Source organism: Sciurus vulgaris (assembly GCF_902686455.1).
Source record: "Sciurus vulgaris genome assembly, chromosome: 4".
Classification (NCBI taxonomy): Eukaryota; Metazoa; Chordata; class Mammalia; order Rodentia; family Sciuridae; genus Sciurus; species Sciurus vulgaris.
This window is the reverse complement of record NC_136464.1, coordinates 186,874,120-186,893,054: the sequence shown is the minus strand read 5'-3', so window position 1 is coordinate 186,893,054 and position 18,935 is coordinate 186,874,120. Positions and strand designations below refer to the sequence as shown.

The 18,935-nt window shown below is 57.6% G+C and overlaps 1 protein-coding gene across 2 annotated transcripts; it reads left to right on the top strand.

Annotated features, from left to right (window-relative positions):
* The first annotated feature begins 1,454 nt into the window (after window positions 1-1,454).
* Window positions 1,455-14,068, top strand: LOC306659278 (inactive ADP-ribosyltransferase ARH2). 2 transcript variants are annotated; one of them, XM_079136744.1, is made up of 7 exons: window positions 1,455-1,737; window positions 5,843-6,007; window positions 9,283-9,408; window positions 10,315-10,455; window positions 12,660-12,757; window positions 12,861-12,993; window positions 13,895-14,068. In XM_079136744.1, the coding sequence occupies exons 1-7, from the start codon at window positions 1,527-1,529 to the stop codon at window positions 14,050-14,052; spliced, it is 1,032 nt and encodes a 343-aa protein (XP_078992870.1). In that variant the 5' UTR covers window positions 1,455-1,526; the 3' UTR covers window positions 14,053-14,068. The 2 variants fall into 2 exon arrangements, with proteins under 2 accessions (XP_078992870.1, XP_078992869.1); XM_079136743.1 differs by having other exon boundaries at window positions 1,457-1,737; window positions 12,630-12,757.
* The last annotated feature ends 4,867 nt before the right edge of the window (window positions 14,069-18,935 follow it).

Sequence of the window (18,935 nt, the reverse complement as noted above, 5' to 3'; positions counted from 1 at the left end):
TTAGATAACTGTGGCCCAGACAGACAGCTCCCCTCGCTCCAGTTCTTTGGTCAGCATCACTGATGCTGAGTATGGTTCTCTGAGAAGGTACAGGCTGCACTCAACACAGAGCATTTGGAGGATCCGTGGGAGTCGCGTGCACAGACACATTCAGCCACAGCTGTGTTGAAATGGCCCCATAGCCTCACCAGGTCCCTGCCTGAGATTCTGATGGGCTCCATCCCTCTCCCACGCTGCAGGTGCGTGTCATGTTGGAGAACTGCACCTTTAGGACTTCTGAGGACAAAAGTGAACGGAATTTCGTTGCCACCTCTCCCCTGCACAGCGGAGTTGGGGCTCTGCAGATAATGCAAGTGGACCAAGGCCCTGCGCAAGCCTTGCCTCCATCCAAATTGTGGGCAAGTCCTTCCCAAGCCCCCTCAGCAGGGCTTCCCAGCCCTCTGGGCAGTGAGGCTTCCCCTGGTCCTGGGCTGGGCGGCTGTCCCTCCTGGTGGGTGTGCCCTCTTGGTTGCAGTGGGAACCTGCTTACCTTCTGGTTTTGAAAGACTCTTATTTCGGAATCTTGAAACACACCCCAGGATCTGTTCAGGAGGCGCTGGGTGTGCACTGAGTGCTTATTGAGGACCGTTAGCGTCTCACTGCCCACGGAAACTCCCGGTGTGTTCTCAAGTCGGGTTGGCCCCTGCAGCTTTTGGGTGCGAACAGGGAGGCAGCCAGCCCTTAGGGCTGCCGCCCGTGGGCTTCAGCCGGGTGCCGTTGCAGGTCACGCTTGTGAGCCCTTCCCACGGCAGGAGGCACAGGCTGTCTCAGGCCCAGGTCGTGACCAGACGCCCGTTCGCCTCAGGCCCGTGGACCTGTTGTAGGGTTGTCAAGATCATGCCTGACCTGCCACAAGGGGCCAGGGCATTTTGGGGCCTTATGCTGTGTTTTTTTGTTGTTTGTTTGTTTGTTTGTTTTTTTAGTTTTCTATCAACATTTTATAGTCCGAAAACATTCTCCAAAGGATGAAACTAGTGAGTGACATTCAGAGGACACAAAAGGCCACAAATTTCTAGAAAACTTTACTTAGTATATAGCAAGATAGATACGTTTGTTTGAAATTTTTAGAAAAGGCAGTTGCAGAAACAGCAGAGGGGTGTTTGCCAGGGGCCGAGGGGAAGAGCAGAGAACAAGGTGGCTCAGGAGCGTGGGGCGGCGTGCTGGGGCATGCCAGCTGGGGTTTCCAGGCACACCATGCTGCTCTGCTTCTGGAGTCACACGCCTTCCAGGAGGTGCCTGAGGTGGCTCCCGATGCCTGCAGCCAGCCCGCGGGCGGAGAGCCAGGCCCTGCAGAGGCTGATTCCTCCCACGTGGTGGGGTCAGAGCTTTCTCCCATTGGTGCCACCTGCAGAGACAGGAAAGGAGTGTCTGGCCACTTAGAGGGCGCTGGACGGCGATACAATGACCAGTATAAATGTCAGCAAGCGGGCTGAGGGCGGCCAGGGAAGGACAAAAGCAGCTGCAGGGTGTGTGGAGCCGCCTCTGAGATGGAGAAGTTCACAGCCGCGATGCTGCTGGGGAGTGTGGGTGACGTCCTGGGCTACGCCAACGTCTGCAGGGAGAACAGTGCTCTGAGCTCCGTCCAGGAGGAGCTGCAGAAAATTGGGGGGCTGGACCACCTGGTGCTCTCTCCTGGAAAGTGGCCAGTGAGTGACAACACCATCATGCACTTGGCCACCGCCGAGGCGCTCGCCACAGGTAGGGAGGCCTGTGCACTGTGGCACTGCTGGCACTGCTCGGACTGGGGTGGGGTGCAGGGGCACCTCTGAGCGGGGGCCTGGGAGGCGGAGTCACCAGCGTCCCCTGGGAATCAGGCACAGGTCATGTTTCTGCTGTGGTGTCTCTGTGGGTGACAGAATCGCTTCGCAGATAACAAGGTGCAGCTTTGAGCAGCCCTTCTGGTGGAGCATCAGCTAAGCCCGGCGTCTCCACCTGGCAGCCCCTGCAGCCTCTGCTTCAGAGCCGCTGGGGGAGCAGGGTGAGGGCTTCCGCTGCACTAGAGAGTGCGCCTTCTTGTTCCCAGAGTGCAGCCAGCTTGAAACATGGAGCCTCGATACTCGACCATTCAGGGATCTCAGCTCAGTCCCAATGAACTAATGTTGAAGGGTCTGCCGAATGTTCATCTTGAACATTGCTTCTGTGTACATGTGTTCTGGAGGACACTGCAGAATTGATTGGATCTGGGGGGACAATCTCCTAAACTGTTCTGTAAGGAGCAGGTTGATCTCAGGATCAACCAGATTTCATGAGTTTTGGAGAAACAGCAGGTACACAGAAGGGTAGCTCTCCTGCGGGTCTGTGCACTTAAAATCCTGTAGGTATTGTTAGTCTGTCGTTGCAGAACAAAGATCTGAGGGCAGCACCTAAGGCAATGGGTTTCATCTGTGCCTTCTCGTCGCCATGCCACTCGTCTGCCGTGAGCAGGCTCAGTTTAGCTCTGTGGTCACTGGGTAGGAATGCCATCGCTCGTCCCTAAATAGCCGATGAGAGGGCTGAAGCATGTCAGTAAGATAAGAAGCCACAGCCTGCTGAGAGTGGCATCTCCACAACTCTGGAGCCCATTTCCTGCCTCTGGTCCTTTAGCAGATGTGTGTGCCTTTCTGCCCTCACCAGCACCAGCACGGTGCCCTGAGTCCAGAGCTGTAGTACACCTGCAGACCTGCCAGAGAGCACAGCCTCTGTCTGAAGCAAGCGGTCTGTCCTCACCGCACACAGCCAGCACAGGCTCTTTTCGTGCTGTCCGGCTCTACATGTTCACAAAGGCACATCCGCACAAAGTCCCCAGGTGTGCTTGTCTCCAGCACATCAGAAGGTGTGGAAGCCCTGGGCACCTGTGTAGCTTTGTGGTTACTATGGACACAGTCCGCCCTAAGGTGAAGCAGGGTTAGGAAACTGTGCGATGTTCCCGAGTGGGAGGTCAGTTCCCCAGGAGGTGGCAATTGTGCACGTCATGTCCAGTGGTGGCCTCCCATTTGTGGCATGAGACTCACAAAGATTCCCCTTTATCACTTGCTCCTCTAGAAACTAGAGCAAGCATATTTCTTTCAACTCACTAACACTCAAAGTTGAAATTTCATTTATGTTCAGTTTTCAAACAGCCCATTTTGTTCTCTAAGTAATAGACGGTGGCCTGCTGTAGGGTTTCCGAGCCACGCTGATATAGCAGGCTGTTTCTGGCATGTGAGTGTGCAGCCTGCCTCATGCCTGGTCCCAGGGTGAGTGTCCTCATATCCCACAGGTGACTTCAGTGCTGCTGTGCTACAGGTGAGAGGTTGGCACGCAGAAAGTCTCCATGCCCAGTGCCACGCAGCCGCATGGTGACAGTGCGACCAGGAGCTCAGTCTGGCCCTGGCCTTGTTTTCACATGCTCTCCCAACTCTGCAAGATCACTGTGGCCATGCAGGTATTTTCCTGACCCCAGTGAGCAGTGCTCTTCAACATGTCCCCAAGTCAGGCAGAGTTCTGCAAATGGACCCACTCTTGCACATTTGGCCTGCAAGCCTGTGGCCAGGTGGCCTGGGCACTGCCCAGTCAGGTGCATCCCATGGCATAGAGCAGAAGCTGACCAGATGTGGCCCAGTGCGGGTGGGGCACCATGTCACTCAGTGAGCATCCAGCAAAGGCAAGCTCAGGTGCCAGGCTGCAGGGGCTGCTCATCCTCAGAGAGCTCGCTCTGGAACCCAGCTTCTCAGGCCCATGTTTCCGCTCGCCTCTTCCAAGCTGGGGAAACTGATGCATTCACCTCCCTGAGACTTTGGTCCCCCTAGGGCAGAGTGGGGTCCACAGAACCCCAAGGGAAGTGGGGTGAGCACTTGGGAAGCTTGGTCAAACGAGCTGGACCTTGTGGTTCTAAGAGTCAGCAGAACTGACAACACTCAGGCCAAGCTGAGCAGCCGCAGGTGGAGGGCTGCCAGGAGGTGCCCACGTGCCCCCACCAACCGCAACCCCTTCCTCAGCAGTGCCCTCGAGGACACTGGTGCTGATGCCTCTTGTCATGACAGGCAGTCTCCCTAACTGGACTGTCCTTCAGGAGGCAAGGTGGGACGGCAGCAAGACTAGTGGGCCACCACAGCACCAGTCTGCAGCCCAGGGAACCTGCTTCCAGTCTGGACTCAGCCGAAAAGTCTCTGTGCTGCCACTGGCCCCTGGGCCAGGGCCAGACCCAGGCTGCTCGCACCAGGCACGTGATCAGCACCAAGCTGAGCACCAACCTGCCTCTGCACTGTTTTTGTCCTGGGATTGAACCCACGTGCTCTACCACTGAGCCACATCCCTGCCTTTCTGTCCTTTATTTTGAGACAGGGTCTTGCTGAGTTGCCCAGGCTGGCCTCAAACTGCAGTCTCCATGCCTCAGCCTCCTGAGTGCTGGGATTCCAGGTGTGTGACACCACACCCAGACTGCCATTTTGTTTTTGTGGACTTTATTTTGCTTTACAGAAAGCAATTAATGTTAAATTCATCAATTCTGTGGTATCTGATTCTGCAATGAAAGTAACTACTTTAGAGAGCTTAGGAAGGCCAGGTTGGTTGGTTGGCCAAGATAGAGGGAAAGCAGGCCATGTTTAAAGGGACAGCACTGTGGATTGAGCCAGAACCCTGTCAGCTTACAGAGAGCTGGACGACCATGGTCCACTGCCCCCAGGGCTCCTGTGCAGACCAAGGCTGGCTTCTTCCTTTCTTCCTGCAAATTGCCACGTGGGCCCCTCCCTGGATGTGTGATACTCATTCCTCCCAAATGGGCCTCAGAGCTGGGCGCCCTGCTGCTTGCCCAGGGAAGGGCCATGGAAATCACATCCCGGACTCCCCACTGTCCAGGGAGCCTAGGGCTGGGCTGGGAGTGCTCCTTCTCCAGGGCTGTCAGCTGCGAGCTGCCAGTGACCCTTCCCCACCTTTCATGCCGTGGCTCCGCAGCACTGGCTCTGGTTCAGCCACGAGGAGGCCTCTGGGTTTTCTGGCCCTGCCCTTCCCAGGGGCAGGTGTGCACTCGCCCCCATAGCCTCTTCCCTCCTCCATGTTCCTACCCCCTGACCCCGGAAGGCAGGCCTCATCACCAAGAGAGGGGGCAGTGACGCCTCTCACAGGCACCAAGGCAGCCTAGACACCCTGGGCGCAGCTCAGGTGCAGAGCCAAGCACAGTGCTGGTGCAGAAGGAGAGGCTGGGAGTCACCCCACACAGCCTCACCTGACACTGCCCACTCTCAGTGTGGCCAGCACCTTGGACTCCAGCATCAGGGTGTGACCTCTGTCCACCACACATGGATCAGCCTGGTGGCCAAAACACAGCTTTGCAACCAAAACCCACTGAACCCCTGCAGACATGGACAAGATTCACCTCCCTGACATTACGATGTGTGGGGTCTGTCTGCTGTCAGATGCAGATGTCCAGCTGTAGTGGGGGCTGAGGGCGGGCTCTCTGTGGACTGGCTCTTTTGCCCTCAGTGTCCATGATCTTTGACTCGATACTTATCCCCAGAATATACTTTTTGGGGACAAGGACACAATGTGGCACTGCACAGTGTTCCTGCAAGCTGAGACAGCTGCATCATGCCCAGGAGCAGGGATTTTGCTATTTTGCTCTCATGCGGACAGAGCAGTTAGCAGAGAATGAGGGTTTGGAGGTCTCCCAGGTTCTCATGTGTGACCAGGACAGACATGGCAACCACATGATATCTGGGTCACAGTAAGGTCCAGGACTGTCTGTGTGTCAGCCACCTCCATCACAGGACTGGCTCAGAAGTCCAGTCTCTGCCTCCCCATGTGCAGGCCCTGACCCCAGGTGACCTGTCTTCCTTCTTTCTCCCAGACTACTGGTGCCTGGACGACCTGTACCGTGAGATGGTGAGATGCTACGTGGAGGCCATCGAGAAGCTTCCCGAACGCCGGCCAGACCCAGCTACTGTCGAGGGCTGCTCACTGCTGAAGCCGGATAACTACCTCCTGGCCTGGCACACGCCCTTCAGTGAAAAGGGTCAGGAAGCCTGGCCCGCCCCCAGAGCTGCTGCCAGTCCCGCAGACACGGGTTCTGCCCGACCACCGGCACTTGGGTTGCCCCTTGTCGTCTGCTGGACCACATGGGCATCTACAGATAGGGCATGGCTCCCGGGGATTCGTCCCCAGTTCAGGTTTACTTAAGGGTACTTCTGGGGTGCCTTAAAGCTCCAGGAGTGTGCATGCGGGCAGCCCAGCCTCTGCAGAGCCTCTGCTCCTCCCCTCTCGGGATCCATCGCGGTGTTGGGTGTGCCGCCGTCCTGGACGGGGTCTTCAGGGGCTTTCCCTGACATAAAGAAGGCAGCAGAAACACTGGGGGACAGGCAGCCCCAGATGGGCCAAAGGAAAAGACCTGGTGCTCTCGAAGGGGCAGTTGAAGCCGGTGCCTACTGGCTACAACCAGAAAAGCCTTGGGCACCTTTGTAGTGCGAGACAGCACACAGGGCTTCTTGCTGGATGGGTAAAGGTGGCCTCCTGACAGAAAATCTGGCATCATCCATCAGAATTATTTAACGAACACTCCCTTTAATCTGGTAATCCTACTTCCGGAAGTTTAAAAGCCCCATAACGACAGTCCATGAGTGCAGGTGTGCGAGAAAGGCAGCGGGGAGCGGCTGCGGCACAAGCTCAGAGCAGCGCTGCTGGGGGTGGGCGGAGCTGCCCCCGGCAGGTGCGCGGAGGAGCGGGGTGGGCGGAGTTGCCCCGGCAGGTGCGCGGAGGAGCGGGGTGGGCGGAGCTGCCGCGGCAGGTGCGCGGAGGAGCGCTGCTGGGGGTGGGCGGAGCTGCCCCGGCAGGTGCGCGGAGGAGCGCTGCGGGGAGGAGACAGGCAGCAGGTTCAAGTCAGGGCTCCTGCCTCCCTCGGGCTGTGTTACCGGAAGGTTGCGTGTGGATAGAGGTCACAGGCGAATGTGCTCGGGTGACTTCCCTAAGGGAAAAGAAACGTCTTTGCTATGGAGACAGCAGGCTGCAGGGAAGTTCCGGGGCTTTTAAAATTAGTCTTCGTTTTACTTTCATCCTTATTCTTTACCTTGCAAATGTATAACTCTTATGATTAAAAACTGATTTAAATACTTTTCTTTTTAAGAACACAGAATCTGCTGGCTTGGCATCTAGTCTTGAGTTCTGATACCACCTTGTGACAGTGAACAGGTCTCTGACCGCTTATAGCTACATTTCTCTTCAGACTCTTTTTTTAAGTTGCAGATGGACACAATACCTTTATTTTCTACTTACATGCAGTGCTGAGGATGCAACCCAGGGCCTCACATCTGCCAGGCAAGCACGCTGCCACTGAGCCACAACCCCAGTCCCCTCTTTAGACTCTTAATGCCACCTCGCCACACTGAGGGGAAGGGCCAGCAGAAACCGCGCCGTGACTTGGCTGTTGGCGGCCCTCCCTTTATGTATTCTGTCTTGGGCTAGGATCCCTTCCATTGGAGGCCAACTGGGCCTCTTCGCAGCACAAGCATCATGAACATTCATTAAGCCTGCGTTCATGGAGTGTGACTCCAGTCTCAGCCTCAGGAGCTGTCCCCCTGCTGGGGCAGGCGGCTCCCGACCCAGAGCCCCTCTGCCTGCTCCAGTTTCCTGCTGCAGTGAGATCTCAACTTTTCATCTGCACGTTTATCACGTAATTTAAAACTTTTGGATGTGGGGACGTTTAAATGGCTCTAGGATGGTGGCTGGCGTTGGGCCAAGAGGTGGTGCATAATTAGTGTTAACATGGCGTGATCTCTCATGACCTTTTGCCTGATTGGTTGGTGTCTCGTCAGTGCTCATGGTCAGCACGTGTTCCTCATTCCTTCTTGATTGGTACCGTGGTACGTGCTCTGATCGTGCTACTACTCCTAAGCTGATGGGCTGCCTTAGTGTGTATAAGACATTCTCTTCACCTGGGAGAGGGACTAAGAACACACCTATAGGAAGCGCCTCTGATAGGACGTGGGACGCACTGCTAAGACGCACCTCTAAGAAGTAGCCTCTCTGAAAGCGTAGGACTTCTAAAAGCAGGCAAGCCTCTCTTCTTCTATAAACTAGCAAACAAGCAAACAAGCAAAAAAGCAGCCCAGAAATAGAAGTAGTTCATTCCCAGTCCGCCTCCGATAAATTCCCGTGGGATTGTTGCTGCAGGCAGTGACAGACCTGAATCCAGGGAGCATGGAGGCACCCTGTAAAGACAGCAAGCAGCCCAACACAAGAGGCAAAAGGTTCAGCACCTCGCCACGGAAGTGTCGAGCCCAAGGTCACCAAGCAGGCACAGAAGCCGTTGGACGTTGTTGCTCATTGGAAATGTGAATGCAAAGCACGCGAAGGCACCAGCGCATGTCTGGCACCAGGGCTGGAGTCACAGGCTGCTGGGGCACCGGCTGCCAGGGCATGGAGCAGCCCCGGGTGTCAGAGGCCCAGCCACTTTGGAAGCCGGGTGTGGTTTCCTCAGTTACCTGTTCGTCACATGCAGACTCCTCAGGAGGCCAAGTGTCCTGCAGGGACCTCCAGGGTGCAGGTGCCTCGCAGGTGCCCACCTGTGAGAAAGCACCAAAGCCTGTGCCGCTTGCTGCCTTCACACAGAAAGGCAGATGGGGTCGTGAGCATGGTGGATGCAGTCGTCCTCCACAGCTTCCCCAGCAGGGCCACGTCCTCGGTGTGTCCCTGTGCCACTGTGTCTGCTTTGAGTGGCTGAGCTTCGTCTCCGCCGTCTCCTTTCTTCTTTTCTGTCGTCAGGCTTGGGTGGCTTGCCAGTGCTCACTCACCCAAATGACATCCCCACACAGGAAGCGTTGTTTCAATTGCTCACAGACATTTCCTCCATCATCCAGCAAACAACAGAGAAATGGTACACCTTTCTTTCAATTCGCATACAATGGAGGAACAAGTGCATGTGTATACTTATTTATAAATATATACATACATATATACTATTACAAAGTTTAAATAATGGACACTAGCCCGTTGACAATTTGTAGTTGAGGAGCTGGGCTGTGGCTCAGTGCTAGAGCACTTGCCTGGCATGTGTGAGGCACTGGGTTCAATTCTCAGCACCACATGTAAATAAGTGAATAAAATAAAGGTCTATCAACATCTAAAAAAATTCTAAAAAACAATCTATAGTTGAGAAATGATCTAATGAAAGCAATCCCGAATGACGTTCTGGTGAATGTGCTATGACATGAGGTCTTGTACTTCAGACGCTATTGTGCTGCACAGAGCTGGGCCTATTGGAGCAGAAGTCTGACGCTGGGTACTCTCTGCACGTAGGTTCAGGATTTGGAGCTGCCACGAAAGCCATGTGCATCGGCATGCGGTACTGGAAGCCGGAGCGGCTGGGGACCCTGATTGAAGTCAGCATTGAGTGTGGCAGAATGACCCACAACCATCCCACAGGTACTGCTGGTGCCAGGCAGAGGCAGGCCCTGCCAGCTGAGAGCCAGGTCCTTGTAGCCACAGCACCGACCTTTCAGTTTGGTTACCTGTTTGGGGAATTGGGCCATTTCTTAATCGTCAACTTTGCCTGAGGTCTATTTCCACCTGAAATAGTGCCAGGCATGGTGACACGGGGAGATGACGCAGGGGAAAATGCCCCTGGTTCCGAATCTGTTCCTGTTGGACCAAAGAGAAGAAAGGAGAGGGCCCTGGTGGTGCAGACTCAGCACAGAGGCAGCGTCGGGAGGATGGCGTGGTTGGGGGAGCTGGGCACTGCCCCAGGGTGAGTGGCCAACACACCCTGCCTCACCTGTCACAGGATGAGGGTGGCAGTGGCATTGAGAACTGACTCCAGAGAGAACATTTGCAGTTGGGACAGCTTTCCCTTCCAAATCTGTCGTTTGGGTGGATCCAGACAGACCTGGCTCTGTAGCCTTGTGACCCAGAACAAGGGGCTCCACCCCCGAGCGTCACCTCCTCACCTCACGGCTGGCTCTCTGGCAGTGGCTGGAGCAGCACCCCCGGGCCTCTGTCAGAGGCTCTGGGGATGCAAGGATGAACTCGGTCAGGCGACGTTGCCCTGAACACAGGGTCCCACGAATGGCACAGGGGGTTCAGCACTGTCTGGGATCTGGGCCACAGAGCCACGGTCCAGGCCCCCAAGTCCCCCAGGCCTAGGAGACAGGGACGTGACCAGCTCATTTCAGCAGAGGAGAACCCTTTTGGCTGCTCTCCGCTCACAGCTTGTGAAAGGCAGGCAGCACAGCCCTGGTCAGAACTGCAAACCAGTCACCCAGGCTGCCCTGGCCAGGTCTGCTCGGGACCCAGGAGCCAGCAACAGAGTGGGCTTTCTCTTCCCATCCCCAGGCTTCCTCGGCTCCCTGTGCACGGCCCTGTTTGCCTCTTATGCAGTACAAGGAAGGCCGCTGGTGCAGTGGGGGAGAGACATGCTGAAGGTGGTCCCGCTGGCGGAAGAGTACTGCAGGAAGACCATCCGGCACATGGCAGGTGAGCATGCTGGCTTTCCCCCGGGCAGCACCTCCACGCTCCCCACAGCGTGAGGCGCATCCTGAGGCATGGCTAGGAGAGTGCCTCCGGTCAGTGCACGCACCACTGGCCTCACAGAATGAAGTCAGCTCTGCCCAGCCAGAGGAAACCTGGCCAGAGCAAACACCTGCTCAGAGTGGAGTAGCGTGCTCCCGGAGAGCCAGGCCGAGCCAGTAGCTTCATCCCCAGCACGAAGTCTCTGCAGTCGCCACTTCAGCCTCTGCCTCTCGTTGCAGTGGCAAAGAGGAGCTGGGCTTGTGCTGCAATGTCCAAGCTAACACAGTCCAAGTCCATTGTGCTAACAATGTCCAAGAGAGGAGCCACGGAGCCGGGCCAGCACCCCAGCCTGACCCAAGACCCAGTTTCCACCTCGCCAGGGAGGCGTACACCCCTTGCCACCAGGTCACAGTGATCTGTGCCCACTGAGGACATGGGTTCCCAGAGTTCCCAATTGTGCCCGCTCACCATTTTAGGACACAGGTGCCATATTAATGAGCATGTCCATCATAGGTCACCGGGAGTCCCGGGCTTCCAGTGACTTGGGTGGATGGCATCAAAGCATGCTCTGAAATGCAGGCCAGAGCTGCATGCAGAACCTGGAAGACCATAGGTCTCCCAGCTGGCTGACCAGTGAGCCGAGGGCCAGGGGAGAGGCCTTTGGCCCTGAGAGGGACAGGTGCCAGGTGAAGCAGTCCAGGGCACTCCTACATGTTGAGGAGACTTTCTGAGATAGGGTATCTGATTTGTCCTGGAAGAGGGGAGAGCGGGGAGGAGAGCATGGGCCAGGAAGAGAAGAGAGGAGAGGAGAGGAGAAAAGGGGAGGGGAGAGGGGAGCATGGGCCAGGGGTTCTGGGGAAGGGGAGATGGGAGGAGAGGAGAGGAGAGGAGAGCTGAGTGTGGGGCCAGGGTCCTGAGGGACCCTCCACCTGCAGGGATGGCATGGCTCTGTGCCCACCTCCCTGAGTTGTGGGGCACCCTCCATGTGACTTGGCTCCACGGAACCTGATGGTAGGGGGCTGTGTGGTGCAGTGAGCAGTGCCATGACTGGTTATTCTTCTGTGACCTGGGCCGCGGTTCTCGGTTCCTCCGTCTCCAACAGCCCTGCCACCCCCAGGGCAGGGCAGCACAGACAGGCCTTGCCAGCTGGTGGGCTCCCTTCTGCCGTGGGCACGCACTGACCCCGGAAGGAGGCGGTGGTCCCTTGGAGTGTGCAGCCCTGCAGCACCGCCTCACCTCCCGAGGACACTGCCAGCACTCTGCTGCCCAGAGTGGCTGCTGCGTGTCCTGGACAGCGGTCCACCCACACCCTGAGCTCCAGGGCACGGGGGTCAGCCAGCTGGTTTGGAGACCTCTTCCTCATGGGTACTGAGAAGCCCACGAACAGATTGAAGCCCAGAAACAGGCCTGAGTCTGACCGTAACTGTGCCGACCTGGCATTTGCAGGAACCCAGTAGGTCCTAACATCATGCACAGAGAACTCAGTTCTGTGACACTCTCAGGAGACGTCTCTTGGGCTTCTAGCTAGAGGCCGAGTGGCTCTGCTGGCCCGTGCCCATGTGTCTGCAGTTACGTCCCAAGTGCTGACCATGACCTGACCTGTGGCCAGGAGGGGGCTCCTCCCTCTCTGCTCTGCTCCCCAGCCCTGACAGGCAGAAAGGATCTGTGTCCACCTTCAGTGGTATCCCTGGGGCCTTGGCAGCCCCTAAGGGCCAGCACAGCTGGTGTCCTCGGTGGCCGCTAGCCATGAGGAGGAGCGTGAGGTGACTGGACAGGGTCTGGTCTCACACACAGTGGTCAGGGGGCACTCAGGGTCTTCCGCCTGCTGCTCCTCTGAGCTCTGGCAGTGGCTCTGTGTGGTCTCTGAGGTATGCAGCTGGGGCTCCTGGCCAGGTCAGTGTCCTCCTCCCCAAAGTGACCAGAAGCTGCTCCCACACACCTGGGGCTGTGTTCCGTGGAGCCTGTTGTGCTGGTTATACAGTGAGGACGCAGACTCAGAGCCTTCACATGTCTGTCCGGGAGTCTGCTGCCCGCCCCAGCCCGCGTCGTGTGCCACAGCCACTCGGCACACTCTGCTCCTGGGAGGGCACGCCACCCCTCCCGCAATGGCCAGTGGCCGCTCACCTCTGTGTGTCTAGAGTACCAGGAGCACTGGTTCTACTTTGAAGCCAAGTGGCAGTTTTACTTGGAGGAAAGGAAGATCCGTGAGGACTCAGGGAAGGAAGCCACCTTTCCTGACAGCTACGATGCAGAGGAGAGAGAGAAGGTGAGCCTGCCACATAGCTGTGAGCTGTGCCCGCACACGCCGGCCTGCAGCCCGGCTCTCGGACAGGGACGCGCACTGACCGGTTCCACTCGGCTCTCTTCAGACATACAGGAAGTGGAGCTCAGAAGGCCGAGGGGGCCGGAGAGGTCATGACGCCCCCATGATAGCCTATGACGCCCTCCTGGCGGCAGGCAGCAGCTGGACGGAACTGTGCCAGCGGGCCATGCTCCACGGAGGTGAGCACCAGGGCAGCAGAGCCTCTGCCCACTGTGGGACCCTTGGGAGGCCTCTGCCGCCTGCACACTGCAGGACAGAGGCCACAGCTGCTGCCCAGGGGCGGCCGCTGTCAGGAGGGCTGTGCATTGTGTGGTGGCCAGTATGGGGCTCGTCTTGCTGGCTCAAGAGCCACAGGCTGCACTGGGGCCCACCTTGAGGCTCTGCCACCCTGCACCTCTGTGGACTATGCAGCCCCGACCTGTGCTGGGCAGCCAGGCCCCGGCCAGCTGAGCTTGCTCCACTTCCTGCTCCATCTCTCCAGGCAGCACCCACCCTTGAGACTGCAGTGTGACCCAAGGAGAAAGATAGTGTCCCCTCCCAGGCCTGGAGGGTACTTCTGCTCTCACTGGAGTCGCCGATTAGGGCCAGGTGTGGTTTCTCCCCCTGGAGGCACTGGCTGTGGCTCTGGAAAAGCCGGGACCCAGCTGGGGGCCCAGCCACAGAGAGGCAGAGGGGCTGAGGGACTGGGCAGGAGTCGTCTGCAGAGCCCCGAAGGACTGGGCTGGATCGCTCGGTGCAGACAGGAAGAGGACCGCTGCTGCCCGGGGCCTGGAGTGAAGGCAGAGCACCACCTGTGCTGTCTGGAGAACCAGGGTGGACAGCTGGGTGCCTGGGGTGGCCGAGGGGGCCACCCGGGCACCGGCACCCGCAGAATCAGGGGAAGTGCCACACAGGGCCCACCTTGACAGGCCATCGCCCCTGTGGTCCCCCCAGCCCAGCCCATGGCCAGTGCACCTCTGTGTGATGGGGTGGCCAGAGCAGAAAGTTCTCTGTGGGACCAGAGACTGTCCCACCAGTGAAGGTGGGACTCGACTTGAAGGAGGGGCCCTGGGTAGTGACGCACCGTGTCTGCCCTTCCAGGTGAGAGCGGGGCCACCGGGGCCATCGCCGGCTGCCTGTTCGGGCTGCTGCACGGGCTGGACACGGTGCCCGGGGGCTTGTACCAGGAGCTGGAGCACAAGCGCAGACTGGAGGGTGTGGGTGCTGCCCTCCACCGCCTGTCCACGGAGGAGAAGTAAAGTTTCTGCCGCTCCCGCCCGGGGCCCCGGGGCGGGCAGCCTCCCGGGGCGGCTGTGCCTGCTTTCCCCCCAGCTGCAGTGTCCCGCTTGCCACCCAAACACATGGCCTGTCCTGGAGGTGGTGCTCCCACCCTGCCCGCACTGCTGACCGCCTCTGCCAGCTGCACTCACGCCTCCAATACAGTGTCGCGGTCTCGACCTGAACAGCGGTGCTGTGTTTGCTGCACAACCAGTGTTTGCTCACTCACTCCAACACACCTGTCCGCAGTGGTGCCCCGTTTGAGAACAGTCTCCCCCTTTCTGCTCCTGAACACATTTTGATGGAGGCACACCTGCCGCCACCTCAGGCTCCTGGAGAGTCCCCTCCTCCAGTAGTCAAAGGCTCTGTGTCCTCACAGAGGAGGCACCCAGTGCTGGGAGCCTCCTGGGCCTCCCCAGCCAGGTGCTTGCCACACTGGACCTCTGAGATCAGTGCCTCTGGGAAAAAGCGGCTGAGAGGGCCAGGGCACAGCGGCCTCCCTGTCACTGTGTCCTCCGTTGGTCTGCCTGCCATGCTCCCACAGGAGGTCTGAGCCCTGCAGCCCTGCACCCTGAGCATCCCGGGCACTGTGGTGCCTGAGGGGGCACTTGCTCCCGTTGCTGAGATGGCCCTGGGTGTGATTCTCTCCAAGCAGCTCAGGTGTGAGTAGAGCAGCTGCTGGTGGTGGGCTGGGCTCCAGCCCCTGGCTGGGGCCTATCTTGTTGGCTGTGGTGCTCCTCGAACTGCTGTGCTCCTCTCTGGGGAGAGCCGCGCCTCTTCCCGTGAGCGCAGGCCAGGGTCCCTGCCGCTCTGCAGAGCAGCCAGGGCGGGAGTGTCCTGGCACCAGACGCTGGCCAAGCCCAGAAGGCAGCCTGGCTCTGCAGGTGCTCTCCCGTGGGTAGTTTGGACGGGATGTGTTGTCTCTGGGTCGGTCCATCAGACAGCTGGACAAGTGGCCACTGGTGAGGGCCCCGCCTCCCAGGCTCAGGGGCATGCTGGGCTTCCTGGAGTTGCTGTATGGCTCCCAGGTGCCTGGGCCTCTCTGTGCCCTGGTGGAGGGCCCTGCGGTGTGTGCTGGAGCTAGAGCGGCTTGTCAGAAGTCGCCTGGCTTCCACATCCAGAGGAGCGTGGGTGTGGTGAGGGAGCCGTGGTGACCACACTGGACAGCAGCACTGTCTGCACAGGCTGGACTTGTGAATGGGTGCTGGGACTGGCATGCTTTCAGTCAGAATCAGAAAGGCAGGTTGTACCTCAGAGTGGCCCTCCCTTCCCACGTCCAGCAGAGGACGGCTGTCAGGACCAGGGTGCACAAGGGTGGTGAGAGTCGAAAAGCAGTCCACTTAAACACTGATCACACGTTGGAATGTTAGGCCCAAGTAAGATCCATAGACACCAAGGCACGTTTCCCAGTTAGTCGTCTTGTATGGAGAAGCACACAGACTGAACCACTGGCTTTCTTGACTTTCGGACACTGAGCGCTTGCCGGCTTCGTTTTTATCATAAAAGTAAGAGAGTGACGGCTGCAGGCTGTACTACTGCTGCCAGGGTGAGTGGCCAGTGGCCCTGCAGCTCGCCCAGGCTCTCAGGCCCACTTCACCTGCCGCCTTCAGAAAGGAGGAGAGACCGGCTGCCCTGTTTCGCACTCACGTGGCTTCTCCCCGCGACGGGGTTGCACTAGGCGTGTGGTGTGCTTTGCTTTTCCACTAACCTGGTATCTTTTTAGATGGACACAACACCTTTATTTCATTTATTGATCTTTTATGTGGTGCTGGGGATTGAACCAAGCGCCTCGCATGTGCTCGGTAAGTGCTCCACCACTGAGCCACACACAGCCCAGCCTGAACCTGGCTTAATTCTGAGGGGTACTGGGGATTGAACCCAGGGTGCTCCACCACTGAGCCACAGCCCAGCCTGAACCTGGCTTAATTCTGAGGGGTACTGGGGATTGAACCCAGGGTGCTCCACCACTGAGCCACACACAGCCCAGCCTGAACCTGGCTTAATTCTGAGGGGTACTGGGGATTGAACCCAGGGTGCTCCACCACTGAGCCACAGCCCAGCCTGAACCTGGCTTAATTCTGAGGGGTACTGGGGATTGAACCCAGGGTGCTCCACCACTGAGCCACAGCCCAGCCTGAACCTGGCTTAATTCTGAGGGGTACTGGGGATTGAACCCAGGGTGCTCCACCACTGAGCCACACACAGCCCAGCCTGAACCTGGCTTAATTCTGAGGGGTACTGGGGATTGAACCCAGGGTGCTCCACCACTGAGCCACAGCCCAGCCTGAACCTGGCTTAATTCTGAGGGGTACTGGGGATTGAACCCAGGGTGCTCCACCACTGAGCCACACACAGCCCAGCCTGAACCTGGCTTAATTCTGAGGGGTACTGGGGATTGAACCCAGGGTGCTCCACCACTGAGCTACATCCCAGCCTGAACCTGGCTTAATTCTGAGGGGTACTGGGGATTGAACCCAGGGTGCTCCACCACTGAGCTACATCCCAGCCTGAACCTGGCTTAATTCTGAGGGGTACTGGGGATTGAACCCAGGGTGCTCCACCACTGAGCCACACACAGCCCAGCCTGAACCTGGCTTAATTCTGAGGGGTACTGGGGATTGAACCCAGGGTGCTCCACCGCTGAGCCACAGCCCAGTCCTTTTTATTTTTAACTTTGAGACAGGGCCTAACCAAGTTGCCCAGGCTGGCCTTGAACTTGCCATCCTCTTGCCTTAGTCTCCCCAGTATCTGGATTACAGGCAGGCAGGCAGCAGTGATCCTGGCTAACCTGAGGTTTTGGGGTTTTCTTCGGCACTGGGGATGGAACCCAGGGGCAATTGACCACTGAGACACATTCCCTGCTGGGCTTCTTTGCATTTTATTTATTTATTTATTTTTCCGGTGCTGGGGATTGAACCCAGGGCCTTGTGCTTGCGAGGCAAGCACTTTACTGACTGAGCTACATCCCCGGCCCTGTGTTTTATTTTGAGACAGGGTCTTGCTGAGTTGCTGAGAGCCTCACTAAGTCACTGAGACCAGCTTTGAACTCATGACGCTCCTTCCTCTGCCTCCCAGGCCTCTGGGATATCAGGTGTACAGCACTGGCCCAGCTAGCCTGAAGTTTTTAAAAAAATATTTTCTATATCTCTCTGTCATCTATATCTATCATCTATCAGTAATCTATCTACCTAACTATCATCTATTATCTATCAATCACCTACCTATAATCTATCCATAGGTATACCTGTACCTATCATCTATCGATATCAACTACCTACAAGCCTCTCATCTCTCTACCTCTGTCTGTGCCTGTACCTACCTGTCACCTGTCCATCATCTCTCCACTCCCCGCCTCTCCCCTCTGCCTGCTGTCCTCCTCTGTCTGTGCCTGTACCTACCTGTCACCTGTCCATCATCTCTCCACTCCCTGCCTCTCCCCTCTGCCTGCTGTCCTCCTCTGTCTGTGCCTGTACCTACCTGTCACCTGTCCATCTCTCCACTCCCTGCCTCTCCCCTCTGCCTGCTGTCCTCCTCTGTCTATGCCCGTCTACCTGACACCTGTCCATCATCTCTCCACTCCCTGCCTCTCCCCTCTGCCTGCTGTCCTCCTCTGTCTGTGCCTGTACCTACCTGTCACCTGTCCATCTCTCCACTCCCCGCCTCTCCCCTCTGCCTGCTGTCCTCCTCTGTCTGTGCCCGTCTACCTGACACCTGTCCATCATCTCTCCATTCCCTTCCTCTCCCTGCTGTCCTCTGTCTGTGCCTGCATCTCTCCAGTTGCCTCAGTCTCCATGGTGCAATGTCCACCATTTATATGTTCAGACCCCTTGATGGAGCTTGAAGTTGTCTCCATTTCCTGAACTGCACTTTTCATATCTGTCCTTTGTGGCTTTTATCATGTTGCTTACCTTTTCCTAGGAAAGCAAGGGGCTCTGCCCACAGCACAGCCAGGCCCCGCCTCATTCTGGAGCACGGTTCTGTAGTGTTTCTGAACTTGCGATGCGTTCTGTATTTCATATCTCGAAGTTCAGTTGGTGAAGGCTGCTCTCACTCTCTCCGCGTCACATGAATAATAGTGCATGCTGTGCCAGCCGCTGCTTGGCCCCAGATCCCCACGGGGTCCCCCCGTGCATCGTGTGCCTGGGGGTCTGCGCCTCTTTCTCCCAGTGGCAGTCCAGGGTGACTCTGCGGCAGGCGTGGGTCATGGATGTGATACACCTGAATCTGGGGTCTGGGGACGTGGGGTGAGCAGTTGAAGCCAAAGCTGGCAACAGTGAGGGCTGAGGTTTCTGTCAGGTGTCGCTCAGGAGAGATCTGGGCTCTGGCAGTCATCTCTGTCCTCAGGCTACACCCAGCCGGGCCCCTGAATCCTGGCAGAGGCCCAGGCTGACAACATTTAGCCTGCGCAGAGGGCTGGTCAGGGAGAGAGGAATAGGGCTGGACTCATCATTGACCCAGACTCTTTGGTCAAGCCGTTTTTCGTTTGTATTTAAAATGATTTTTCCAAGGGTTTCGTATCTGAAAACCAGATCAGAGGTCGGTGTGGCAGAGGACTCTCAGCCCTCTGACAGGCAGAGGAGCCGGTCTGGAGCAGATGGGCCCCTCAGAGGAGAGCCCGACGAGACTCGAGTCTTCAAAGGACACTGCGGAGCTGGTGAGGTGGCCACACCTGTGATCCCAGCCACCAGGGAGGCCAAGGCGGGAGAATGGCAAGTTCAAGGCCAGCCTGGGCAACTTAGTGAGAACTCACCTCAAAGCGAAATAAAAAGGGCTGGGGCGCGGCTCGGTGGTGGAGTACCCCAGGTTCCACCTCCCGTACAAAAACCTTAACAAAACACACAGAAAGCTACTGAAGCACCAGTGG

Coding starts and splice junctions, on each gene's coding strand:
- LOC306659278 (XM_079136743.1), top strand. CDS start 1,527: ATGGAGAAGTTCACAGCCGCGATGCTGCTGGGGAGTGTGGGTGACGTC. Junction 9,409..10,314: donor GACCCACAACCATCCCACAG/GTACTGCTGGTG, acceptor TCCCATCCCCAG/GCTTCCTCGGCTCCCTGTGC. Junction 10,456..12,629: donor GACCATCCGGCACATGGCAG/GTGAGCATGCTG, acceptor CTGTGTGTCTAG/AGTACCAGGAGCACTGGTTC.